Genomic DNA, 26831 nt, shown 5'->3' with positions numbered 1-26831 from the left:
GCATGACTTTTACCAAGAAGCACAAGAATTGCTAAGAACCATAGATAGTGTGCCACTGAGAAGTTTGAGTCCAGGTGACATAGCATTGAGAACTCAGACAGGTCAATGTTTCGCCAGACCCATCAGGAGTAACCCATCAACGTACCAACTGCTCCTGGGATGTCAGCATCGTCTGTAAGTTCCTGAAGGCGTGACAGAATTGTGTCCTTCTGTCGGTCCTCTGCCTTAGGAACATCTGCACAGCAACACCCGTGTCAAGTCTGCACCATGCCCACATGGTCTTGCAGATATATCTCGCAACAAATCTGCTTGCAGCTAGGAAAGACTGTGTTTGAAGGGTGAGGCTGGCATACCTTCCAGCGCGGCTGAGTCCTCTTCCATGTCTTCTGGCTCGTCATCCATCAAGATGCCGGCAAAGAGGTTTGTCAGGTCTACAGCCTGCTTCGTTTCAGGAGCTCCATTCTGGCTGACCGGCTTCTCCTCCTTAGCTCCAGCTCGCTCCTCCTCTTTGGGCAAAGAAACAGCTGCAACACCTGTGCACACGGCAAGATATCCCTTTTGCTCATCCCCAAACAATGATTCTCGGTTGAAGGACTGTACCTTTCAAAAATGGAAGTGCCCAGCAGCTCACCTGTGGCCTCGTCAGACAGCTCCCATGCACCAAAGACTCCTTGGTCCATGCCTGGTGCCAGCGCCTTCAGGGGGCGGCCACTCTCCAGTTCTTCCAGCCACTTCCCCGTTGCAGCTTCCTCCGCTGCGCGCGTCGCCGCCGTTGTTGTGACTTGCAGGGCCTCTCCGCCTGCAACATGCATGCGATCAGGTTGCTGCACACATGCATCTTCTCCAATGCACCAGCTATCTCCGCTGCTGGGTGGACGCATTGTTGCTATAAATGGAGGCATGATCAGGTGGTGGGTGATGTACAAGGCATGGATGCATGCATGCATGTGTAGTGTGGCAGGAAGCATGGACTGACCAGGAGTGAAGGGCAAGGAGGCCATGCTGCCTCGCACAAACTCACGGGTGCCTTGGGCTGCATGTGCGGGACGGGTTCTAGAGCCACCCTGGAGCAACGCACATTTCCTTCAAAAGGAATAATGCAAACCCGAGCATTATTCCATATGTGCGCTCACAAGCAAGTGCCCACCAGTGCCTGCCACCTTAAGTGCTGTTGTTGTTCAGTGCAGAGTTGCAGGCATTACCAAGGCAAGGCGAATTCGCATGAATGAAGGGGACGGAGGAAACTGACATCATTGAAAAGATTTGCAGGTGGTACCTGGCCATCGTTCAGAACGATCTCTTGAACACCCACTGCGCCATCCTCGTCTGGTAATGTTGGCTCCAATGCCACACATGCAGGGAAGGGTTCTGTCCAAAGGGTGGGCCTGTGAATTGTCGTGTTAAAATCGTAGCCTGCGTCGAAATCCAGATACGTCAAAATCAAACAGGAGCAGTATCAGAGAGATGATGTTGGTGACGACAGTCTCAATCAAAAACGAGAGTGCAGTGAAACTTCATAAATCCAATGTGTCGAACAGTCCTGACCCAGCTCTGCTTGCTCAAGGAGCAAGTTTCCGGCATTAAGAGAAAGATATCTATCCTGCAGCTCCTTGATAGCATCCTGCTGCGAAGTTGCTGAGTCTCCTACATAGCATAGAAGGATGTTGCTGAAAAGTTCCGTCAGACAAGACGACCCAGGTGGCATCCAAATCTTGGAACTGGTCGTGTAGATTTGTTGTCATCACGTACACGAGTTTCACCTTGCATTGAGATTGATCTTAGACTTGCCGTATCCCAATAACAAGAAAAACACTGATCTGATCGGCAGATATGACATTACGTACTGACGATCCTACTGTACTTAGGCTAGAAGGCTGTAGCAGCTCTAAGCATCTTAAATAATCAAATTGATAAACGGCCAATGTATGGAATTGTAGCGAGCAACACAATTGAGCTGCATGCCATCCATTGGAGTAAATCTACCCTTAGGTTTAACCCTAGGCCTATAGTTTGCTAGGGAAACCCTTCTTGGGAGCTTCTCACTGCTGTGAAACTCACTTTTATCACTCAATCTAATTCCAAGACTGGTCCATAGTCTTTGCGACTGTGCAACGCTCGGCATTTGTGAGCGATCTGAAGGTGTCGAGCTGCGCTTCCGGAGGAGGGCTGGCAGCTAAGATTCTGGAAAGGTGTCACAGAACAGAAGAATCGTAGGACATCTCAACGAGCTCTTTGTAAGGCGATTGGACAGCATTCTGTGATCTTGCTTTTCACATTTTATGGTGGGTCTGCTTCGCCGTCACCTGCGCCATCTAATACCGACACGTCCACACTAGAAGTCTATAGCTAGCCGGCGGTCAATATAGGATTGGTACTCGCAATTCATAAGAGGGTTGCTTTGTTTAAAATATTGTTGATGTCCTGATGACATGTGAGACAGCAATTTGCTGGGATCAATTTGCTGGGATAATCGCTGTAGTATAATAGAAAAAGACATACACTGCTGAGGGACGATGGAGTGCAAGTTTTTAGTGCACGTAGACAATCAGAGTGTTGCATGGGATGCATGCCTACCTTTGTCTGCTGAAATTAGCGACTCCAGCATTGTGAGCCTGCATTTGTTGATTGAACCTCTATGCCTGGCCACGTCTCTTGAAACGTTTTTACTGTAGTGGAGTGTGAAGCACTCCAATTCTTTGTGCAGGCCGGGCGAGTGCTGGCCAATCTGATTGTGGCTGGTGGGGGCATCCTCATCCGAGCAGCTGCACAAGCATACAAGCAAGCGATTGTCAGTGAGTTTCCAGACCTTCCCCTGTTTGAAATTTTGTTGACGATGTGCCTGCTTACCACAGCTGAGAGTTCTGCAAAACGATTCTTGCGAGAGGTGGTTCGCTAGTCTTGGTAGCTACTGATCAGGTATAATGTGTGTCTAGATGCACAGAGGTCCGGAGTTACAGCTGAGTCCGTCAAAGCAGCGACAAAGGCACGGCAGATGACATTGGAGGAAGCTGAGAAGATTCTGGGCATTGACAGCTCCATGGGCTATGACCAGGTCCTCAAGGTGAGGCGATACTGCTATCGCAATATCAAGCAAACCACATATCACTGCACGGACTGCTCTCTTCACTGGTAAGCAACTGTTGAGTTTGCTGACCCGTTCTGCAGATTGAGACACACTATGAAGGTGCTTCTGTATTGATGCAGAAATACAACCACCTCTTTGAGAGGAACGAGAAGGAGGGTACCTTCTACTTGCAGTCCAAGGTGTACAGAGCACGTGAGCGGTTAGAGCAGGAATGGGGCGTCAATTTAGAAGAGGCGACGCAGCAAAAAGAGCAGCAGCAGCACCAGCCGCATCCGGGTGCGCATGGGCAGGAACAAGGGCAAAATCCTCAGCAATAACCAAATGGAGCCTCGGGCGCTGTCGTGCTGCACAAAGGACCAGTTGTTCTGTTGTCAAATTTTGAGTTGTCAGAGTATCTATACCTTGAAGGTGAGCTGGATGTCATCTTCGGACCAGTCGAATGCACATGATGAGCAGCACAAATTCTTTTGGTGAACAAGATTGAAGGCGTTAGCAGATTAATCATGACAACAAAGCATTTGGAAAGGGCGGCAAGATCACGATCTGAGAAGATAAGTATTGACTTAATTCCGGATGTATCCTTTGGGGAGACAGGCATCACACAGTGAAGTCAATTGATACTCCTGTCTCTTTGTAATGTTCGCGTGCACGGTGCATCATGCCTATGACAGCCCCAAAGTATCCAATGAGATTGCTCGTACACTTAGGTTGCAAGCAGGGGTTGCACAGACCGGTGGGCCAGCGTGTCTATTACTCCAATGAGAGGTGAACAAATTGGCCATGCATGCGAACTGCCATTGATGCGCCGACAATGTATATGCAGAGGTATCGCTGGCAGCTGCGCAGGCTGGCACCATGCCAACCTCGAAGCACTGCGAACACACTGCCAGTCCAGTCGACTATTGACGTCAAAGTGCGTATCAACTTCCTTGATTACGCAGACAATGTTCACTTGTACAGGTGCACCATGCACTTGCAGCTCGTTCCCAGGAGGGGCCTCGCCCTACTACCATTGATGTCAGTAATATTCGAGTTGCCGCACTTTGGCCACCATCATACTATGTGGGCCTCCTGGTTTTCTCATTTATTATTATTATTATTATTATTATCACAGGTCGGCAAACCCAAAGCCAGAGGCCATAGGGCATACACGCAGGGCGTCTGCAGCCACATCTACCACCTGGTTTTCTCATACTACAACTCAATATTTCTGTGTCTCAAAACCATGGAGGAAGCTTCACCAAAACTGATGAAGCTGGACGAAGCTGAGTGACGTCAGTCAAAACCCGATCCGACGGTTTTCAAAGCTTATTTGTCGTATACTTCCCCGGGGTCTCCTGTTATGCGTTCCTTTCTTCTTCTTCTTCTTCTGCTCAGGATCCTGCTGTGGTGGCTGGCCTTTACTGCTTTCTTGTGATTGAGAGCACACACTTCATCGTCCGCCTGCTGCAGATGCTCACAGACAGCCATGTGCAGCAATACCTGGAGCACATCGACCGTGCCCACTTGATATCTCCCACTCTATCGTCTTTAATAGCCATCCATGAAGCTCACATATGCAAGTTCCCTTTCAATAATCTCTCCACAGTGCAGAACAACAGGAACGTCCGCAGCATGGGTTTTCATCCCTCACCACCTTCTTTGGAAATCGATTGTATTTTTAACAAGCTCGTGCAGCAGCACAGGTAAGTTCGACGTACAATAATTTTGTTTTGGAATAAAAAATGGAAAAAAAATGGAAAAACAATTGGAATTGATTCGATTGTGCCGCGCTGCACACAGAGAATTGTCTGAATGAGTCTCTGACATGGTTGCTTGGTTCAACAGAGGTGGCTACTGCTTTGAGCACAACGGCTTACTGGCAGCTGTTTTGCAGCATTTGGGATACGAGCTGTATGCAACATTTGCCAACGTGGTCCGTGAGAACCCTGAGGCCACTGCCAAAGGTCAGGTGAACACACGGGGTTCATTTTTCAGCATCCGGCTGTTTCAACAAGCTCCTCAGCTTGATCAGTTCTAAGCACCTGAAATGTGGCATCCAGGTGGAGTTGAAAGGCTTCAATCATGAGGTCCTCCATGTGAGAGTGCCAGAGGATTGCCACTGGCGCCTGGTGGATGCTGGCTTTGGAGGCATCCCTCCCACTCAACCTGTCATCCTGCAGCATCCTGCAGATGACAGCTACACAGGTGCAGCCTCCTTGCAATGCTTACACTTGCAGCTCTCATGAAAGGCACAGCAAGGCTAACAGTGCTCTTTGGCCACGCAGGGGAAACTATGTTTAGGGTGCGACGAGGCTTGAATGGCAGACTAGCAGTGCCAACTCAGGAGGACCTGGAGAAAAACAGCCATGCTGTGGGATGGTACATGCAGCGCTACTCAGACACCATAAAGCAGTGGCAGGACCAGTCCTCCTTCACAGAGACTGTAGCCACGCAAGGGGACTTTGAAGTGCTTAATTGGGCCGTTGCAACGGATCCCAGGAAAGGCTTCTATCATGTGCGCCCCTGTCACATAATTTTGAGCTCATGGAGAGCATGTATGTATGCATGTATGTATGCGCATGCATCCCCTGCTGCACTTCCTTTTGTTAAGTTAGTAAAGTGCCTGAGTTCTATATTTGTGGGGATTGGGGAGCAGACTTTGATGATGGGGATCCAGAGGCCGGATGGGGGCAGGGTGACAGTGTTGGACGATGCACTAAAAATTTACAAGAGCAATGGAGATGTAGAGGAGCGGACATTGCAGACACCAGAAGAATTTCAGGCTGCAATGCAGGAACATTTTGGCATTGCGCCCATTACTTCCTAGCCCTGCAAGGATTGCTATTTTTATGTCAACAGCAAATCACCAGCAGCTCAAAATCTACAGAAGATTTACTGCCTGGTCTGGTGAAGGTGAGATGCACCACCGTACTCCTATGCAATTTTTTAATTGATATAGCAATTATCAGTATACTACATCCGCATCCCAATATTGTACATGGCGCTGCGCCAGCATCCATTGTTCTTTGGCCTCTCTAGAACCGAGTCGGCCAGAAGTACAATGACACAGATCAATGTTCAGAGCCAGGTCAGCTCAGTGCTGACTCTTCAGTCCCATCCACTCATCAGCTTGGAGCCATCCTTGTCTCGCCGTGGCTGGCCACACAGCATCAGCTCTCTCACATGTGGTGGGATGCGGCGAGGCCTGTATGCTGTATCCAGAGATACCACAACCACATGTGCTTCTAACACCACCTGAAAATGCATAGTTTATATCAGCAATCCTCTGATCCCAGATAAACTCTCAATGTACAACCTGAAAACAATGCAGGGATGTTGGATGCAAATGGTTGCGAAAGAACTCCATGCCTTGAAAATGAACACGACACAGCAAAAAGATTTCCCTCGGCCACAAGCGAGTGATATCTGTTGACATGCAATCACCTTGCCATCTGTGCTGTCGGAGCCTGCAGTAAGGATGAATTGCTGCTCCATGACAACCCTGCCCACGGTTGCTTTGGTGACTTTAAGTGTGCCTCGGAAGCGGTCCTTTGAGCGCAGAGGCGCCAGGAACTTCATGTTGAGCTCGCTGAGGGCCAGAGCAGCGCCTGACCTGGCGACTGCATCAGCGTCCAGGCCAATGTGCTCCAGGAATTCGTGCCTCACTGTGCCGCACTTCCCAACACCCATGCAAATCACTCCTCTTGAGACATTCCTCCACATGCCCTCTCTTGCATGCACCATTTGCAATGTAAACATAACAAGGGAAGAGCGGCTCACCGTGTTGGAGGTAATCAGAGTAGACAGCGTTGTTGACAACCCCGTACTGGTCCAGCTCGTAGTCTCTGACTGCCATTAGGCAGGAGAACTCTGGTGCTTGCAAGCCTTCACTGCCAGCCTCTTCAGCAGTTGCTTGTGGTCTGCGCATGGTGCAGCCTATCAGGACGCCGTGTGTTACAATCGTAAACATGTATGGAGAAGTATTGATACGTAAACGTGCTCACCGAGGTAGGGTGCTCCGTGATGATCTGAAAAAGGGCAGGGGCTGGGGATGCTGTCGTTTTCTAGCTGACGCCGGCCTTGCATGTTGTCGATGTCGATGAGTTGCAAAATAAATACTACATCTAGATATAGTTTTGATTGAAGCGTCGCAAGTGCTCCTACATGCCTCCATTAGATTGTTAATTGAACGTGATCTACCACTGATCTAGCTCGATTGGCGACTCGAATGAATGTATGTAGACATCTAAAGAAGGACATCAGTTTTGACATCAGAGAATGACACCAGTTAAATTCACCAATCTCCTGGAGCGTTAGAATCAAGCCATCTGGCGCATGCGCATGGAGGGGCCATTCGTGTAAAGCCTGATGAGGCAACAGTCGCTCACATGCGTTCAATTTCTCCACCTCAGCAAATGCAGTCAGCAAATTGCGGTTTCAGGGACCAAGATTGGGACCTGGTGAATTCATACAACATACTGAAAGCATAAATTTAGCTCATCTAGATTCCAAGCGCTCCAGGCCAGGGTCCACGCCTGCCTTGGTTGTGGGTGTTCTATTTTCGTGATTGTATATTTCAACGCTGACACGCGCCGTTTCGTAAACGCATTTTATAAACCTTGTGTCCTTTAGGCTGATTGCCTCGCCTTGCTGTGCATCTTTGACTGTCCTCGTGGGCAGAATTTCACAGCGTTCATCGTCGTTAACATACTTCTTTCACCAGCTGCAGCCACTAAGATCCTACAAGAACGAGCTTGAAAGAAGCCTGAGGCACATGTAACATAGAACTTCCGACCTAGTGTCGTCGTGGATGAGGTTAGAAAAGGAAAGGTCTGCGATGCCACAAGGAATAGGCGCAAACCAGTAACCGGCATTTGGCGTCTGCCGGGATCCCGTTATGGTGATGGGTGGGCTGGATCTCGCCGATGAGGCACAATTTGTGTCGAAACGGCCTTCCAAACGATTTGGTGAGTGGTTGTTGGCGAGTGTTTCTTCCGTTATTGCCAGTGGTCTGCCATCAGCACAGCTGTACATGCTAGTGACAAATAACAAAAGCCCACAAACCTTCCTGCATGATGCATGATCCTGAAGTGTTGCGCATCTTTCTAAGGCTGCTTGTGTTGCTTGATGAGCCCTGAGTTGCCACAACAACACTACTGGAGCACTCTGATTCAAATGTTGGCTGTTCCAAGAGGGACACTACGCTATCTGTTTGAGCTCTGCACTGTTTGAGCTCTGCACGTCACTCATGGGAGTCTTACACTGCTGTGTGCAAGCCTGGAAGATGACGGACCCAGTCATGTTCATCATTTTGCCGGCTGAATTTATTTGCTGTGCAGCACAAGCGACAACTGTGCAGCACTGGCAGCTGCGCGATCTGGTCCATGCTGACGGGGAGCATGGGGTCTTCTTCGTGCAGTCCAACCGCACCATGCGATACGACACAAAGAGTGGAATTGTGAGTCCTGCCCCTTGTTGCCCCGTCAACTGCCTCTCCCCACTCAGCAGAGCAGTGCATCAAGGCCTCATCTGACTTTTTGTAGGAGCTTTATTGGCGTATGCTTACCCCGCATGGGATGAGGAATCATGCTGCGGTTACAGCCGTTGACATGATGCGAACATGTGCTTTGGACCGCATGGGTTCAGGAATAATGCTGCAGGTACTGCCGCTGACATCATGCGAAATGTGTGCCTGCAGAGTGAGGCAGTGCAGCGGCTGGCGTTTGCTCCCACAGCCATGACAGCCGGCTTTGGCTACCTGGCAGCAGGCGGCCAAAACAGCTCGGTGAGCTGCCTGCCTCTCCGACATTGTTTAGCTATGCATATCCAAAGTGGGAATAAAAGTCAGCCTTGGACATGACTTACTGTATCATGGTAGAAGTCAAGCCGACCAGGATAAGTAGGGCACCAAAAGAGACCAGGTCCTGCAATTGGATCAGAGATGGTTGAGCATTCTCAACTTGCTCATACATGCAGTGATCCAATTGCAGGACATGGGTAAGCGCATTGGAGATGAAGTGCATGAAGCGTGTACTGACAACCTGCAGAATCTGTGGTCCGGTTTATGCTTGCCGCTTGTGACATTCTGGAAGTGACATGGTGTGTGGCTGTGTGCAGCTGCATGTGATGGACATGGCGACTGAGGAGTGCCTGCATTGGGGGCCCATCGGCGGCAGTGTCATCAACGCCCTGCACTTTGGCCGGGACAATCGAGGTGCGAATGCCCTTCAGTCTGTCCCAGACCAGACCAGACAGATATGGCGACTTTGGAAGGTTGCCTTCAATCCTTGTTGAAACGGTTGCACTCATGGCAATTTGCGTCTTTGGCACTTGCACTTTGTGCAGCCGCTTGAAGACGGGGTGAAGGCAGGCTTCAGCCAAGAAAGAGCGGGCTCTAGTCTTCCAGCTCATCATGCAGGAAGGGAGGACTTTCGAGGGTTTAGGTGTTCAAGCAGTGGGCCAATGATCGTCCAGGTGCAGTCCAGGCTTGAGTAGAAGGAGTGTGGTGCTGACATGGCAGCTGATGTGGCACAGGGCAGCTGCGGCTGTTTGTGAGCAACAATGACCACACGGTGAAGATTTTCGACCTGCCCAGCATGCGGCTCATGTCCACAATCACCTGCCCGGTGGCCGTCAATTACGCGGCGTTGTCTCCGGACGGCAATTACCTTGCATGCGTGGGGGACTCCGGCGCCACACACCTCTATCGAGCCGCCCCGACAGGTCTGGCGGCCCCGTCTTTCACTGTCATGGTTTTTTGCTTTATGGGAAGCCTCAATTCCGCTTTGTGTTGCGTCCCTGGCCACCTGCTTCACAGCGTTCTGGATCCTTTCGTGCGGTCGTCAGACATGATACACATTTCTTGTCTCTGGGCTTTGTACTTGAGACCATCTTCATCTCTACAAAGCAGATGGCCTGGGGCATAATAACAGGCTCGGCCTCCATTGGCAGAGGTGATTTGAAGCTCGAGAAATGGAGCAGACAGTCCAAGCCCTGCGAGTGTTCCCTGCCCAACGACATTTCAGTCGTGTGCTGCCAATCTCAGCTGCAAGGATGCTGGCGGCAGGCTTTGTGGAGGACTATGCGTTCAGCGAGTTCCGGGACTGCGGCATCGCTTGCGCCTGGAATCCCTCGGGCACATGCATCGCGTCCGGCAGCCAGGACGGCTACGTTGTCGTCTGGGATGCGCGTGCTCACCGGGTGCGGCCACAGGCGTCTTCTCTGGTCACCTAAAACCAAAACCCCCATTACACATGGATTTTTGAGCCTCCAGAATGGTTTGATAATAGGTTCTTGGGGTGCGGGAAGTTGCTTGCGGGAACATTAAATAAGTAAGTTGCAGCCCAAAGATCTCATTTCCCTTGTAGGGATTTTACTTTGACTACCACAGTACTTTTCATAGTGGAAAGGTTTCTTGGTCATGCATTTCAGACGGCACATGCGTTCCTGACCGGGTGCCTTAAGCAGCAGGGTGGTTTCTGGCAGACGTTCTGGTGTTAATTGGTGTCAGTAATGCCTCGTTGCAGCGAGTGCCTGCTCTCCTGTATGTCCTGTAGCAAGAGGACCCTTCCACGAGCATGCATTTGCACCGCACATGCATGACTTGATGGCTGGCAGGAGCAGTAATAGCCTGTGCTGTTCCAGACTCTCTGGCGCCTTTTGCTGCTCAGATAAGATAATCAGGAGAAGAAGTTCTAAAGGTGGCGCAAAGGGACGCGGCTGCTGTAACAAGCAATTCTGAGGGCATGGGGTGCTGAATACTGAGAGTAGAATTCAGCAGTCCCTGCTGACCCAGCAGTGCTGACGTGATCGTCAGGGTAGATGCAGTGGATGGGGCAAGGGTTTGAATGGACAAGGGGTGTGCACAGAGGGTGGTGAAGCTGAGGACAGTGGCGGAGGGGCGGGTCTCGGGCGCGTGCCGGTGCATCAAGTTTGGGGAGGGCCCCGTGGACCTCATGGCCTTCGCCGAGCACTCCTCCCACTGCCACCTTGTCGACAGCCGCGCCTACCACGACCGCCAGGTGCAAATTATCACCCTTCCGGGCGCCTGGCTCTGGCAGCCTTATGTACTACTCCCTGGATCTTGCAGACATACCTCCATGTCTGCTGGAGATTACTCTATGTGACAGTAAGATGTGGAATGAGCGTGCAGGCAGTTTCATACTGCTGTCTGTCCAATACTTGATGGCAGCGCAGTCCGGCTTATCAAATGGTGTGGTCTCTTGATTGAGGCTCTTGCCATTCCCTCCTGAGAGGGAGGACATGCACCGAGGGGTAGGCCTCCCTGAGGGGTCATGCATTCTCATCATGAAATCAGAAAATTTCACGGTGTACCTCCCAATATTCTGAGGGAGGTGGCCCGAGGAAGCTAGGAAACACGAAGGGCTGAAAGGGGCTGTGTTGCATGGCCAGGTGCTGAAGCTGGATGCGAGTGAGGGGGAGTGTGCGGGGGAGGAGGCTGCCTGCAATGTGTCGGGGCTGAGCTTCACTCCCTCGGGTCGGCGGCTGTATGTGGGCCTGGAGGGAACACCTGACTATGGCATCGTGGCATTTGATGTGCAAATGCTGTCCCGCCTGACTTTTGGCTCTGCGCAGCTCAACTGAGCGCCTGCTGCGAAGCCAAGGCCCAAGACATTAGTCAGGTCTTCTGGATATTAGAGTGACAAACTGGCTGTCTTATTGCAAGGAGAGGTGCAGTCCCTGGCCTGCTGTCAAGTTCTTTGTCTGCAGTGTCTTGGTCGCTGATGCTTGTGACACCAGTCTGTCGATTTGATATTGGCGTTTTTTGGGTGCTTGCTTGCCTACTTTTTGGGCCGGGAATGTGATGTTGGAAGTAAGGATTTTTTCTCTTTTTATGTGGGGTCCAGGCAGGTGTTTTGAATGTATCTGTAGTGCCATATAGCTTCAGTGTGTGTGAAATGGGTAAGGGCAGCTTTTTAATGAGTCCCTGCTGCTTGTTAAATGACCTGCAATACAAAGGTGAACACGTGACACTGTAGCGCTTTTGCTACTTATATGGAATATGGAAGTGAAATTGAGGACAAGTTTAGTCCGGGCGGGCTAGGATATGCCTTTCGTCTACTCTGCAGGTTTAACGCATGCTGTCAGCTAAACGCATGTTGTGTCACATGGCTGTGATTGAATAAGTTACCTGACAATTGCAATCACCATTGACATTATCAGATCTGTTACTCAAGTAAATACAAGCTGCTGTCATGACAGACAAGAAAACTTGACATTCATGTAGGAATATTTTTCTGTTTATGGTGAGCTTTTTATTGCAATATTCCAAGCAAGATTGCATCAGACTGTCCTGCAATGTTGTCTGCCTTGGTACTAGTTTGCGCATGGTAACTCTGCCATCTTGCAAGCAAATTCAAGATCATGTTACATGTTTCATTGCGTCTTATCCCTTTTATGCGTTCAGTAACTCTGAAAACTCGCAAGCAATCCCGGGGCTCGTGGTCAGCAGTGCACAAGTCACTCGCAACACACATGCAACATCAATCGTATGCCGGTCAGTCACGACCTGTCATGACCCCCACTCACAAATTTCCGATTTTGCACCTCACAGACAAGCAATTGTCACAGGACTGGCTGCATTAATCCTGGAAGACATTGTCCTCACAAACTCATATGATATCATAATCATAATCACCATAGAGAGGTGACAATCAGGAGGACAAAGTGCAGTGTACTTCAAATGCAATGAAAGCTCAGAAAGACAGAGAAGAGCCCGTCTTGAGAGCCCATGCAGGGACGACCCTCGTCAAACAACAGGGTGATTAATATTTGGGACACAACATGCAGGGCTGAGTCTCACAGATTGTCTCCTACCAATGTCATCTGGGCCAAAATTGACTGAGATGAGGCAGCGAGCCTTAAGTGATGCTGCCCGGCAGTTGGGGAAAGATACCTCTAAAAGCCGTTCTTTCCAGATTCGATAAAAAAGACTTGCAAATGAAGCCGGGCCCTGAAACATTTTTAAGAAACCCATCGGGTCAAAAGAGGCAGAGCACAAGGCAATAATGCTCTTGCATGCGCTGTCTCCTCAGACGATCATCCTGCTGTTCGCGCAGACTCTAATCCAGATGCGCACTGCATCTGCACGATACTTTAGGACTCGTGGTAATGTTCATCACGTCTGTGTCATGAGTTATGCAGCGCTAGCCGCCATGCTGGTCTCATCCACTTCAAGCCCTCCACCTTCTTGTGTCCATCCTGCCCCAAGGGTACTCCCTAGTTTCCTATCCCTCTGGGCGCCTGCCATCTTATTCTCTCTCCTATCTGAGCTCCATACACCCTCCGGGGCGGCTGCTGTGACACCTCCTGGCCCCAGAGTGTGCTGCCCTTGAGGCAGGAGGCCGTCAGGCCTGAGAGCAGTGTCAGGCGGGGGAGGCAACGCCCCCGGTGCCGGAGCCAGCGCCGGAGCTGCCCCCACTCTGTTCATAGTGTTTGCGGAAGGCGCCTGCAGCATCACAAAATGCTTCCTGAGTCCTGCTACGCTCTGTCTGTCCCGCTCTCCTCTCAAGTCATGTCAGGGAGTAGCGTGATCTGTATGTCAAGACGATATACAAGGCAGTGCCCCTCAGAACAACAATCACGCAGTAAACATGAGCAAATTGACGTCAAGACGCTTGTGACATGCAGCGCCTTGCAGACCAGAATTGCCGTCAACATCACGCTGCTCATGCTCACTGGAGTCACCATTTTTTTCTTCTTATTGTTAGACAGGATGGTGTGAAGTTGAAGTTGTAAAATACTCCATTCACTAATCCAAATGGCTGCTTCAATAGCCAGAGAGTTGGCATGCGCACCTTGTACACAAACAGGATGTTCTCAGGGTAGGCTCGAGAGGCGCGTTCCGCCAGGGGCGCAAATTTATCAGGTGGCAGGGTGCACCACGTCGGCTGCCGCAGCGCCTCCTGCGCGGCCAGCGCCATAGCTCCGCGCAGCCGGATCGACCGCGTTATGTTGTGCCATCGCTCATCGCACACATGCCTGCGCTCACCATCACCTCTCAATCATCCGTGTTGACTCCAAACATGCAAGTGCTGGTCGAGTGAAAAGCCTCTTCCCATCATTAAGACGTCAGAGACAGAAAGCAGCTGACACGCACAAATTCTCTCTTACCTCAACACATACACTTGTTTACAAAATGATACACATTAGATCTTGCTGCTGTGCTCACCCAAGGGGGCATAGGCCTGGTGGCACTGAGCCTCTCGGCAGCAGCCCAAATACGACAGCAGGGCAGTAAAGGGTCTGTCATCTGGCAGTGTGGAAGGGCGCGGCCGCACCCGGAGTGGGACACGTCGGTGTAGCCCCAGGACTGCATGGTGCGCAGCAGCTTCAGAGCGCCGCCCTCGTACCCGGCGCGCGCCATCGCGTGCGGCTGCAGCTCCAGCAGCACCACTGCCGGCGGCGGTGTTGCCTCCCGCGCCATCAACCCCTGCGCGCGCCATTATATCCCCCTCAACACATTCGCATTGGTGAAACATGGTACATGGTGCCTACTCAGCACACCAGCTCTTGCTCTGCTCTCAACACACTCCCATCGACAGACTCTCATGGGCATGATTTGGCTCGACATCACAGCTGCGCGCAAGAGCTCTGTCTCCTCTTGTGCCATGCCCCTTGCGCACAGCGTCTCATGCCTCCTGAGCAAATTACAAGCCAGCACCATCAACTTGTTGTTGGTCTTCACAGTGTGCAGGGACTGTTTATCCCAGCCCATCTGCAACAGCAGCTGTCACGCTAAAACTCAAAATAGGAGGATGGGAGGAACGCACCGCCAGGCCCTCCATAACCCATCCCTCCCAGCCGGTGACGCTGACACGCACCGCTCCCACCTCCACGTCAGCCGGCACCAGATCTGCGCCGATGCGCCGCAGCGCCGTCCGATTGCAGCCGCCGCCGCCCCCAACGGCCGCTGCCGCCAGCGCCGACAGATTGTGCGCCGCCGGCCGGCCGTAGCCGCGCGCCACCTCCAGATCCTGTGCGCGCGAAGATGAAAGTCCCCTCCCATCCACGCATACTATCTCCTCCCGGCTCCCCAGCGCCACCTGTAAGTAGTGCAAGAATGGCATATTCAGACATGCCAGACAACACGAGGGTGTCTAGCGCAGTACAAAATCCATCTGCCGGTTCTTTCAACAAGAGGCAATCAATTCTTGGCTGGCAAGAGTACATTGGTGGGAGGTACACAAAATAGCTGCATTTGAACGCAGGCACCGGAGGAAGCAGGCCCAAAGCATTGACATGCATTGCCAATATGGAAGAAGGGCTATAAAGGCACCTTGTGTACAGTGATCAGCTTCTCAAACCCGTTGTACGCGATGCTGGCCTCGAACGACGCCAGCGAGTTGTTGGATAACTCAAACGCAATCGCCCGGTGCCCCCTTGCCGCAGCCGCCAGCGAGAAATACCCATTGCCCGCCCCAATATCCACCAACACCTGGATCACAGCACACAACCCAGAATTTAAAGACCATCACGTGCAGGCAGTGCATTGTCTTTGAAGAGCAGTAAAAGTCACACGCTGTTGCTCTCCTTCAGGACAGCTGACAGGTCATCACACTGCATTGGCTACAATAAGGCCGAAGGCACGGTATTGGGTGCAAGCAAACCCACCCTGCGCTCAGCTCCCTTCCCACCAAGGGAACCGATGAGGGCTTCGGCCACGGAGGGACCTCGACCGGGCGCCAGTGCTGGCTGCCACTTGCCCCATGCCGTCAGAGTTGCCGCCACATCCACTCCCGCCTGCATATTGTCAAGGCAGCTGTCAATTTAGAGCCAGATCAACTGAAACACTGGTGCAAGCACACAGCGATGCACTACATGCCTCCTTCACTGCAGATTGAGGAGCAGCCCTTAGAAAGAGTGCATGCAGGTCACAAAGATAATTCTGATATTGCCAGGGCCATTTGCAATCTGACGTGAAGTTGTCTTGAGGTTTATAACAGGATCACATAGCTGAGAGATCCCGAAGCCAGCCCTCACCTGCGCAGGTGGAGGTTGACCACACCCTTACAGCAATATGACCCTCTGAACCACCATGCCTTGGAATGGGTCATCTTTGCACGCACCTGCATGTCACCGTGGCCGACCAGGTCGACGAGTTGCGTGAAGGGGGGCTGCCAGACCATGGAGACCGGGTACAGCTGCGCGCTCTGACGGTCGCGCGGCAGCGACGCCTCCATCGGCTGCTCCTCCTCGGCCTCCTCCACATTGGGCACCCTGCAGCACACAGCAGACACTCAACAAGGTACCATCGCTGAAGGTCATGTCATTGCAGCTTGACAGTCGCGTCTACACTGAATGCCATTCAAACATTCTCAATTGATAAGGAAGCTATGCATCGTGGCTTGCATATGTGTCCGCGCAAGGTCAGACATGAAAGGAATGGCCATGCCTTATTTTGTGGCGACGCAATCTGCAGCCACAACTTACAGCTTCACACCGTGCAACAGGTGCTTCACACAGCTTTCCACAATTCATTGACAACAACCCAACCATGCTTCGCAGGTTTTCTTTGGACTATACCCCTCAATGCTGGACAAACAAAGGGGTCCAGCGGGGGACGCACGGGTCGGGAGCGGCGCGCGTGAAGAGGCCCGCCGCGCGGTGCAGGAGCGCGCCAATGCCGAGGCCGCCGCTCCAGCCGCCGCGGACCTTCCAGGAGCCCAAGAAGTGGTGCAGCACCACTATGTCCGGGTCGTCCGGCCCCACGCCGTCCAGGCCCAGCGGGTGCACCCCAAAGTACACCTTGGGCAGCACGCGCACCGTCCACGGGTCGTCCTTCTGCGCACACAGCAGGGGCTCGGTCAGGAAGCAAGCCGCACAGCACTGAGGCCTTGTGTCTGCCGCAATTGCCCTGCCTTCCAGACTCTCACTCAAAGAAGCAGAAGTAAAAGTTATGGCACTTGTGAGGCCACGCTCGGGAGCTTGTGGACAAGAACTCCACTGCATGCACGCCATCAATCATCTCAAGGAGTTGTACATCCCAATAGCAGAGAACTCAAATGCATGAGCTCAAGGCTGTTGGTTCTCCTCGGATGCTGACCACCCGGTGGCAGGACGGGGCACATGAGAGCCCAGTACATGGCACTGATAATCACCATGTGCAGACGGCAGAGATGTAGGGGCGCACCTTGGATGGCGGGTGGGCGCGGGCGTGCTTGAGGATGATGTCGGTCCAGACGCCCGGGCCGGTGCGCTCCAGCGTGTCGATGTTGGTTGACGCGCTGAAGGCCGTCCCCGTGCTGCGTGCGATGTGATCGCATATCTCCCTCAGCGCCGGGTGCCCCGGTGCGCCCGCAAACGTCCACTGCAGCACCTGCAGCCGGCAACGCGCACAGGGCTTGATGCAAGAAGATCTTCCTTTTGCTTTCTTCCCTCTCTTTGTGTCCCTTCTAAATTTGGGCAGAGCCTGTCGATACGCTGCCTCAAGGCCGCATGCTGCACCAGCGCTCGGCACACACCGGTAGGCAACCAAGCTGCACAAAGCTCTGTTTCGCTCCCTCTGCATGCACCATAGCAGATTGCCATGCTACAGGCTCTAAATGTACAACCTGGAATGCTGTCCACCCAGGTAAGTAGCAGTAGTATCCGTCTGCCGGACCACCATGATTTGGTTTGAGCAAGGGGGGGCATGCATGCATGCCCACCTGCCGTTTCCGGACGTATTTGCGGCTGTGCGCCTCCTCGGCCGTGGAGAACTCGTTCTCCCAGCCAACCACGAGCGTGTCGCGCGGGAGTATGAGATTGTTCAGCGGCTTCCTGCACTCCGTGTCTATGTCCGCGTAGATGCCCCCCATGCGCAGCACCACCATATACCTGAACCGCCAACACATGCAACCAATTCAGAAACTTTCCTGTTGCCATCAGCGCTGTCTGACGCTTTTAACCCAGTCACATGGCACAGCGAGGATGTAGACTGCCCATTCCTCTCTAGTCCTTGACGCGGCATGAGGCTGTAACACAGGCTCCTTCCTTCAGGCAATGGACCTTCCCATGTGCCTGCTAATAATCCATCACACAGGAGGTGTCCCCTGGGGTCCTAAATAGATTGAGGCATGCACCCATCAAACGCAGCTGCAGCCTGGTAGCATCCTGCAATGCAGGACCTGCATCCATGCAAGCAGAAGCAGTCCCACCTGAAGAAGTCTGATCGCTCCACGTCCTTGGCCAGGGAGCGGTAGGCGTCCATGTACTCTGGAAACTCACGCTGAACAAACTTGAGACAAGCCTCGTCGTCGTAGAAACGGATCTCCCAGTCCTCGTTAAGGCGCCGCCAGGAGTGCATGAAGGGCTTGAGACTGCCTGGAATGTTGCCCGACTTGTATGTCTGATGGATGACCTTCGGTATGAGTTTTGGAGCGTCGTCCACCTCCGCCGCTGTCGCCCTAGAAGTCCACCTCGGCCCGCCTGGCAGATGAGTCACCGCTGACATCAGCATACAGTCCTTCTGTTCCAATATATTCAGTGCCCATAGATTCCTCGGGTCATGCATGGCCTCGTATGCGACAGAGCTCCCCGCCATGGCCGCATATAGTCAGATCTCCGGGTGGTCATGTCGGGCTGAATTGGGCTAGTAGGATAGCTGCATGGTGAAGGATGCGGAGTGTCACCTGCAAGGATGTAGATGTCTCGGATGTCATCGTAGATGTCCCGGGGGAACTCCAGCACCCCAGGGAAGCGCACACAGAAGAAGTAGCCGCAGGACGCTGCATGGAAGGCCACCATGAGCCCCACCATGAGCGCCAGCAGCTTACATAGGCTTTTCGTCCGCGGTGGACGACAGCATACCCTGGCAACTCTGGAGCAGAAGGCCCCAGGGCCTGGGGGCTCCCTCATGATGCTGTACAAGGGAAGCTCCCTGTAGACTCTCTGCTGCTTCTTCTGCCGCAGGCATGCCTCGTGATATGGCTCTGACTCGCCGCTGGTAAAAGCTCCTGCAGCACAGGCTGTGGATCATGTGCAGGAAGGTAGACAAGCTCTTCCAAGCTGTCCTGGTCTCAAAATAACCTGGGCAAACGCCCAACGCCATGACAAGAGCCTTGGCAGATCTCCTACGGAACGACTGCTTGCATTGGTGCTTAAATGACGCCCATGTATTGATTTGGCAATCTTTGGCCAACAAGACCCGAGCCCCTTCCCCGCGCCATTTCCCCTTGTATCCTCGTAAATACGCCCTCGGGTCCTACCTGCGCTGGGCACAGTGGCAATCTCCGATTCGCACTCGTCTCTGTCAAGAGAAGATGACGGTCGTTCTCCGCCATGCCTCAAGTTCATAGGCAGATGCTTTCTGTGGATGTGTTGTACGCCTATTATTTAGTCACGCGCCAGACGAAAGGGCAGGGCCAGGCTTCCCCATACGTTACAAGACTTCACTGTAGTCTCAAACCGAATGGTCAATCGGGAATAGTAGCAAATGTCTTCTGCAGACCACCCCCTTCAACATAAGAGTGAGAAAGAGATATCCAACTGGGGGCTGCTGAAGGGTGAACTGGCTAGACCAGATGAAGCAAAACTGTCAAACGACTTTTGATGCATTGTACCAAGAGATTTGCAGGTTGAAACAGCACATGTTCCTTCACCTGGGCCAGCAGATGCAGGTCAGGTTCCGTTTCACTTCTGTAGTGGCAATTGGGGGAGAAACCGTGGCGAAATGCATATGTGGCGCAACTGGCTAAACAGCTTCATGGTTGCCTGTGGTCTTGGTCCCCTTACTTCCAGCACCAGGTTCTATATTGAACTAGGAAAGCGCATGCACGCCATTGCAGCCAAAAAAAGGGCAATGCAAGCGCTTGCACAGAGCGGTACTGAGCAACTTGCTCTTGCTTCACTCTAGACTCTTGCTCGAAGCAACTTGAAGAGGGTGTTGGTGCATTAAGCAACACACTCCGCAATACAGTGTGTGCTTCCGGCCATGACAATGGGGCCACAAGTATTAACTGCAATATAGCTCAGTACCCTGGCGCCATGAAAAATTCCTTCCATGTACACTGCATGCGCATGCCTTGCCATCATGCCGCATGATTACTCATGCCAGTCTTGCATGCGGCGCAGTACATCAGACCGCATAGCTGCTCATTGTAGCAGGCATGTGGCTTGAAAAGACTCTGTCATCTGTGACTTGACCTTGCACTTTATGTAATTGGGCACACGATGCGTCTTTGTCTCGAAGATCAAATTGCTTCTACACTGAGGCCAGTTGGAGCCAGATCTGTGCGCTGTTGGATGCTAGGATCGTCAAACTGTGTCTGAAGGCCGCCTCTGCCAGGATGTGCAACATTTCTTGTGCGTGACAGACTCCCCATATATTAAGAGGCTTTGAAATTTTCCCTGAACTGCAGCACTTATAGGCCGCATTGTTTGGTGAGAGTCAACTGCGATTGGCAGTGGCCAGCAACTTGATTCATCCCATTAATGCATTTCCTGTGCAAGCGTGCCGGCATTGCTGCGGGCTGTGCTGCTTGCACATGATATTATAGGACAGTGTGCGCATGTTACTTCCCTCTTTTGCATGCGAGTGCGCCTCCATTAATGAAAATCGTAGCCAGGACTTGCAAATGCATGGACTTCGGAGATCTCAAGTGATGCATTGCATTGCGCGTGCGCACGCAATGCAACTGCTTGCTAGCATTTAATTTTGGCCTTACAGATCGGTCATAGCTCTGATGCTACCACAGAAGAGCTCTCAGCAGTGCTTCTGCCGAGTCAGCACCAGACAGCTCTCTTGACATTGCTTCTGATTAACACCCAACCACAAATATGTTCGCTGGTCAAACAATAGTCAACGCCTCTCACATGCCTTACGTAACGCTCCCACAAGACTAAAATGTCCAGCAGGATCCCCTTTGGACAGCCTTCCACTGCCATTCCCCTGTTCAACATGTCTGGCTGTGCATCAAGTGTACCTCTGACAGATAACACCTCATGCAACCTGCCATGCAGAGCCAGTCATACAGCAGGGCGTGCACGTGCCCCAAGAGCTGCACCCACTGCCGCTGTTATTGAAACACCCTGCTGAGAAGTGGCTCTCTTACTCACATTCCACACATTCCTTTGGAAGAGGTCAGGCTCCAAGCGCCTTCTTCAGTCAGAGTTCAGACACACCAGCCGACTGCCGTCCCACAATAATTGCCGTGAGACATGCAGCGCCTGATGCGGATTTGCGTCTCAGCACAGGCATGCCGTGCTCCTGAGTGTGGCAGAATCCTTCTCCCAAAGGCCCAGGCGCCACAAGCGTGCCAGCAACCAAACCCACAAGGTATGCGCGCAGCCACAAGCACCGAGGCCTACTGGCTGGCTTGGAGTGCGCCACAAAGTCCGCAGCCCGCCTCAAGAGACAGAACCGAGTCTCCTCCTCTCCGCCTGAGCAGAAGACTCCCCAGGGGGCCTCAGAAGGCAGGTCCGAGTCTCCTGCGCTCCGCCTGAGCAGCAGGCTCTCAGGCGGCCTCCTGCTTGTACTGGAACTCTGACATGAGGGCGATGTGATCGGAGGACCAGTGCTCGTTGGGCAGACCCGAGCCCTTGGCCTTCTGCACCAGGGAGTCGTCCGGCAGGTCCAGCAGCGAGACAGGCACCAGGGACTCGCTGGTGAAGAAGATGTAGTCCAGCGTGCCCTTGAAGTCCTTGCTCACGTTGGTGAACTGCGGCGCAGCAGAAACACAGGTGCTCAGCTAAAGTTGATTCTCTCCAGCCTTGGAGCCTTGTGCTGTTCAGGTGCCGCACCAACCTAAAAACATTCACCACCACACGAGAAGAAGCTGAATCAACATGACTGAACTCGAAAGCAGGCACCGCTGGAGCTGGTGCAGGCACAAAACTTCATTCAAGTGTCTCTGCATGCCTTGGGGCAGGCACCCCAAGCATTGTAAGGGGCGACAAGCAGGCAGACAGGGCTGCGAGGTGGCAGGCTGCCTGCCCGCAGGCCAACGCCTTCAAGCTGCCAGCTACAGGGCAACCACGCAGCCTGCGCCTTGATCACAGATGGGGTCAAGGGCAGCAGAGAAGCGGCAGCAGGCAGTACCTTGGGCTCGTGGTGTTTGTGGTCGTTGCGCCTGCGGTGGCGCGGATCGGCGTCGGCGGCAGCCTCGTGGCCGGCCGCGTACGCGCTCGACAGCACCAGCCGGTGCTGCAGCTTGCTCGGCGCCTTGAAGATGTTCAGCGGATCGTTCGCCAGCTCCTGCAAATATACAATAGGACACCTCAATCTCTTTGGACTAACTCCCAAAGCCCCATTGCAATTACCTGATCCCGGCAGCTTGCCAGTCAACAGATATAGAATGCAGGAAACACTCCACAGGCAAAGGCCTCCAAATTATCCCATGAAGCTACAGGTGCTAGAAGGGTCCCAGAATCAACACAACAGAGGAGTACCAAGCGCCCACACTTGGATGCCAGTGGAGAACCCACAGTGCCTGGATTCCAGTCACAGACATCCATGTGCAGGCCTGGAGACCCTTTTGATGTTGCTGATCTTCAAGTGCAGACGGGCATCCTCATCAAGAATGCGCGGCAATCAAGCCAGATCATAATCGATGCCACAGGCAGCATCGCACCGGGTGATTGGGGTCGACTCCGCGCTTGAGCAGGAGGGTGTGCGCGGCGGAGCCCGGCACGCTGTTGAAGTCACCCGCCACCAGCATGGGGATGTCCGCGCTCGCTGCTATCTTCTCCAGACCCTTCAGCAGCGTGTTCACCTGCGCGCACATGTGCCCACACACCACTCACATGCCTTCCTTCTACGCCCAGTACTCGGCTGCAGACCTGCAGCGGTATTTCTGGTCGCCAATTTCTGGTAACATGCTGACTCCTCCTTGGCAACATTAGGTAGCAAGCTGATTCCCCTCTCTGCTGGTACTCCACCCGCTATATGTCCTCAAGAACAAGCCAACTGTGAACGCAGATAACAGCCCGGAAGGGGCCGGCGACCTGGGCTGTGGTCACGGCACCACAGGTTAGGCTGCAAGGCGTCCTCCGTGCCGGTGTGCTGTGATGTTTGGGGGAAGCAGGTGCGGAGAGAATGTGCGGGGCCAAACCTGCCAGAGCTTGACGTCGTTGAGTTCGGGGTTGGCGTGGATGTGGGTGTTGGCGATGCAGATGAGCTGGCGGCGCCCCTGCGCGGCAGCGTCCGGGTTGGGCGGGTCCAACGCCTCCAGCACCACAATCAGCGCCACGTTGTCCTGCGTGCAAGATTATCTCTCGCTGCCGCTGTTGAGAAGCACAATCTTGCCCCAGTCTGGGTTGGAGCTTAAAATTCTCTTGCTGCCCATTCTAAGAGCCCCATACTTGTTCAGAGTCACTGCATGAAGCTTGGACCATTCCTGGAAATAAAAACCAGGGTGCCTGAGCAGCAGCTGATGAAGACATCTCCCACTAATCATATAAACCACACAGGACATGCTCCCGAACGTTGGTCTGCGTCAAGTGGCAGGGATATTTGACAGCTGCAGCTGAGCTAGCTTGAAGCTTCTTCGCCTCTGGAAACGACACCTGCAGTAGTCTCTGCTCTATTGCTCATTGCAAAGGGAAAAGCAAGCTGCAAGCGGTGCAGCTACTTGCACGGCTGACCTTGAGCAGGCGATTGAGGGCGCCCTTTCGCTGGTCCAGAGGGATGCTCTCAGCCAGGGACAGCGCTGCCTTGTTGAACTCCACCTGCACACATGCCCCACCATGCTCCTCTCAGCCACCCTTCCAACTCCAACACATTATTACTCTAAAGGCACAGCACAGAAACATACGTAAGACTATCTCAGTGAGGTGCGTGGCATCTCTCCATTGGAAGAGCAGCCACATTTGGGCTGCACAGTATTTGGCCAGACATTCCAAACAACACCTCCACAGGTGCATGGCACTGCTGACATGGGTTGCACGAGCAGCTACTCGAGGGCTGAGATCCCAAAACGTAAGCTGCCAGGAGGATGGAAGAATAAGTTTTGTGGCGCACCTCGTACTTCTTGACGAGCGCAAAGCGGTCGGTCTTGAAGAAGGTGGCGCAGCCGTCGATGGCGTAGGAGTTCCCCGTGTAGATCTCCATCGTCTTCTTCTTGTAGATGGCTGTGTAGCCCGCCTTGGCCAGCTCCGGCTGCAGGAACTCGGTGTAGTGGTTGCTCTGAACCTCCTGCACAAATGGCGCAAAGAATTATGTAAGAAGCTGCGCATGAGGCACCCTGGTGGTCACTGAAGCATCTGAGCGGAATGTGATAAGATTGAGAGATAGCAATGGCTGTGCAACATGTCCTGACGCAGACATTTCAGCGCTTGCAAGAAAAATAAATGATGGCTGTGCTCGGAAGTCTGAGCACGTCATGATGAGATGACATTGAGCAGGAAGATGAAGAACCGATATTGCAGACTGACCTGCAGGCACATGATGTCCGCATTGTAGTTGAGCAGCTCCTTCAGCAAGTTCTGCTTCCTGTAGCCCCACGCCAGCATCCACGGCTGGCAGTAGCTGAATTGCTCTGCCTGTGCAGCCAGGAACACACAGTGAGGTCGACACCCAGTGCTTCTTGTTGCTGTACGTAAATCACCGCGCTTTCATGCACACAGGAGCAATGATATCAGGGGCTGATCACTCCTCAACAAATGTCTCGATCTCTCCAGAAACTCTCACCGTGGCGTACAGATCGGCCAGGAGGTTGTAGGTCAGCGCCGTGAACTTCCCAGCGCTCACGATGTTCTTGGGAGCCGGGTTGATCGCCGAAAGCGAGCGCCTGGGCGGCGATGGAGCTGGTCGCACTCTGGATGTCGCGATTGAGTGCGTCTTGCCAGACTCAGTGTAGGGCGAGCCAGTATCAATGGCGACCACCTCACACTTCAGAACGCTTCCGACATCGTCCTCAGTTGGAGTGTACAGGCGACCCTTGCCAACCTGTTTCAGAATGCAAGGTGCTGAATAGGTATGTGCTCCTCCTGCTTTTGCAGCATCATGGCATACGTAGCAAGGAGCATTGCGCACCTCCATCCACGTCTCCCCTCCATTGCTGAAGGTATTGCTGGCCTTGAAGTTCTCGTGCACATACCCATTCTCATGCTTGTGCTGCTGACCTGCAGGCGAACCACAACAGGCTCGCTTTCTCAGAAAATATTAGATGTGCCATAGGTGCGAAATGAGATATACATGCATTCTGTAAAGAAATCACTTTAGATAAGCTCACCGTTCAGGTGCAGATTCTTGTGCACATTCCAGTGTTGCCGCAGGCAGTCCGTAGAGCAGGTGAAGCTTTTGCGTAGTTCCACCTTTGCTCTGAGGCAGAGAATGCATTGCAAAGTGGCCTCTCGATCCTGCAAAATAAAATAGTTCAAAACCGTATGCAGCTTGCTTGTGCCAGGCCAACTACTACATGGCTTCAGGAAGACCCCTGAGGTCCATTGCGTTTCTGATGTTCTCTAAATGTGCCAGAGTGATGGTTTGATACGAGAAAGCACGGAGAGGAGAGACGACTTGGTCGACCAATACCTGGTGGATGAAGCACACATGACCCCCCTTGTTGACTACACTTCTGTACCACCTGAAGCGCAGGGAGAACCGTGCATCCCCAGAGCCCTCCTCCGGACACTCTTCTGCATTACAGCTCTGCCCATCCGGCCTCCTGATAAGGACATAGGGTTCAAGCGTGACTCCACAAATTGGCGCATCGGAAGAGGGTATCCGTGCGCTGGTTATCGTCAGGTGGGCAGCCATGCCTGGCCCTCCCCATCTTCAATCCATCAAACACGCTTCAACGCATCGTTCCTTTCATTAGGTCACCCTCTACCTTGCTCTTCATGCAACTGGTACATTTGGGGCCAGGCGAGTTGCCCAATTTGGGAGGGAACATCTGAAATTCGCAGACAGACCGCATGTGACGCACCGAGTGATCAGATGTTCTTTGCCCGATATCAAATAAAAGAATATTGTGGGCGGACATATATCGTATCGGGAGACTCGTGTGACTTATTGCTCCAATTTCCTTCCACGAATAATATTGTAGGCCAGGTTCGGCATTATAGCCCACGATCACAGGGCTTCATGTGTGCCGTAGACGCAGCGCAGCTCACAAATCGCATCGAAGAAGCTTTGAAATTATCAGAGAAAGCAGCAGATGATCCTGAGGCAGCGCAAGCCCTGACGGATTTGCTGAAAGATCTGCAAAAATACCAGGTGAGGAAGGAGGTCCCCCTCTGTACAATACCTGTGCTAATATAGGGTCACAATGCATCGGAGGATTGTCAAAATGGTGGATACACCTTGATTCCCGGTCAGCACTCTGTGAAGCTCAAAGTGATCAGGATAACTCGTGGCGTCCATGCACTGCAGGTCACTACTCACCTGCTCTTGGAGACACAGGCAGGCAAGAAGATCCGCAAACTTGCAAAGCATGGCAACGCTGCAGTCTCGCAAGCAGCTGCAGCTACAGTCAGTTCTTGGAAGGAGGCAGTGACGAAGGAGACAGTCAACGACACACCAGCAGGTGCACGTCCATATTTGCATGCACTTATTAAAGGCTCGTAACTCCACCCGAATGTCTTGCTTGGTCAAATTACAATTGTGGCGCCCCCGTAATTGGGAGCATGAGAGCAGACCTCTTATCCACTTTTTTGCAGGTGAGGCAGGTAATGGCTCAGGAATGCCCTTCAGCCAAGGCTCGCAGAGCTCATCACAGCCCTCGCAGCCCTGTCAGGCAGCAGGCAGCGCACCCTCAGCTGCTGACACCCAGCCCCGGCCGGCCAAAAGGCAAAAGTCCATCGGCGCTCCCAACGGCGCAGC

The 26831-nt window shown here is 52.8% G+C and overlaps 5 protein-coding genes across 5 annotated transcripts; 2 read left to right on the top strand and 3 right to left on the bottom strand.

Moving 5' to 3' along the window:
• The first annotated feature begins 2764 nt into the window (after positions 1-2764).
• On the top strand, positions 2765-3740 carry COCSUDRAFT_54571 (protein transporter). Its single transcript, XM_005644132.1, has 3 exons — positions 2765-2792; positions 2934-3061; positions 3205-3740. Exons 2-3 carry the CDS (start codon positions 2993-2995, stop codon positions 3400-3402), a joined length of 267 nt encoding a protein of 88 aa, XP_005644189.1. The 5' UTR covers positions 2765-2792; positions 2934-2992; the 3' UTR covers positions 3403-3740.
• Positions 3741-6544: 2804 nt separating this feature from the next.
• Positions 6545-7253, bottom strand: COCSUDRAFT_25689 (hypothetical protein; the record flags this gene model as incomplete). The annotated part of the gene is made up of 3 exons (XM_005644131.1): positions 7072-7253; positions 6848-6987; positions 6545-6732 (listed from the first exon to the last, which is right to left on the bottom strand). Coding segments are annotated over exons 1-3 (498 nt in total), but the record flags the coding sequence as incomplete, so codon positions are not given.
• Positions 7254-7970: 717 nt separating this feature from the next.
• COCSUDRAFT_58389 (WD40 repeat-like protein) lies at positions 7971-11671 on the top strand (the record flags this gene model as incomplete). The annotated part of the gene is made up of 8 exons (XM_005644130.1): positions 7971-8034; positions 8407-8525; positions 8766-8852; positions 9185-9281; positions 9602-9790; positions 10134-10267; positions 10936-11088; positions 11480-11671. The coding sequence occupies 8 exons, from the start codon at positions 7971-7973 to the stop codon at positions 11669-11671; spliced, it is 1035 nt and encodes a 344-aa protein (XP_005644187.1).
• Positions 11672-13452: 1781 nt separating this feature from the next.
• Positions 13453-18826, bottom strand: COCSUDRAFT_44496 (hypothetical protein; the record flags this gene model as incomplete). The annotated part of the gene is made up of 13 exons (XM_005644129.1): positions 13453-13509; positions 13885-14068; positions 14368-14519; positions 14751-14804; positions 14860-15132; positions 15366-15524; positions 15701-15829; positions 16156-16306; positions 16656-16870; positions 17220-17405; positions 17737-17905; positions 18226-18496; positions 18700-18826. The coding sequence occupies 13 exons, from the start codon at positions 18824-18826 to the stop codon at positions 13453-13455; spliced, it is 2127 nt and encodes a 708-aa protein (XP_005644186.1).
• A 1886-nt stretch (positions 18827-20712) lies between these two features.
• COCSUDRAFT_54570 (hypothetical protein) lies at positions 20713-25829 on the bottom strand. Its single transcript, XM_005644128.1, has 11 exons — positions 25542-25829; positions 25240-25366; positions 25041-25129; positions 24696-24953; positions 24440-24547; positions 24027-24200; positions 23651-23734; positions 23119-23262; positions 22639-22779; positions 22107-22262; positions 20713-21726 (listed from the first exon to the last, which is right to left on the bottom strand). The coding sequence occupies exons 1-11, from the start codon at positions 25764-25766 to the stop codon at positions 21523-21525; spliced, it is 1710 nt and encodes a 569-aa protein (XP_005644185.1). The 5' UTR covers positions 25767-25829; the 3' UTR covers positions 20713-21522.
• Positions 25830-26831: the final 1002 nt, after the last annotated feature.

The sequence above is a fragment of the Coccomyxa subellipsoidea genome (assembly GCF_000258705.1).
Source record: "Coccomyxa subellipsoidea C-169, whole genome shotgun sequence".
NCBI classification, from domain to species: domain Eukaryota; kingdom Viridiplantae; phylum Chlorophyta; class Trebouxiophyceae; family Coccomyxaceae; genus Coccomyxa; species Coccomyxa subellipsoidea.
This window is presented reverse-complemented; position numbering and strand designations above follow the sequence as displayed.

Coding starts and splice junctions, on each gene's coding strand:
- COCSUDRAFT_54570 (XM_005644128.1), bottom strand. CDS start 25,766: ATGGCTGCCCACCTGACGATAACCAGCGCACGGATACCCTCTTCCGAT. Junction 25,367..25,541: donor ATGTGTGCTTCATCCACCAG/GTATTGGTCGAC, acceptor TTTATTTTGCAG/GATCGAGAGGCCACTTTGCA. Junction 23,263..23,650: donor CCCTCAATCGCCTGCTCAAG/GTCAGCCGTGCA, acceptor TCTTGCACGCAG/GACAACGTGGCGCTGATTGT.
- COCSUDRAFT_54571 (XM_005644132.1), top strand. CDS start 2,993: ATGACATTGGAGGAAGCTGAGAAGATTCTGGGCATTGACAGCTCCATG. Junction 3,062..3,204: donor GCTATGACCAGGTCCTCAAG/GTGAGGCGATAC, acceptor GTATTGATGCAG/AAATACAACCACCTCTTTGA.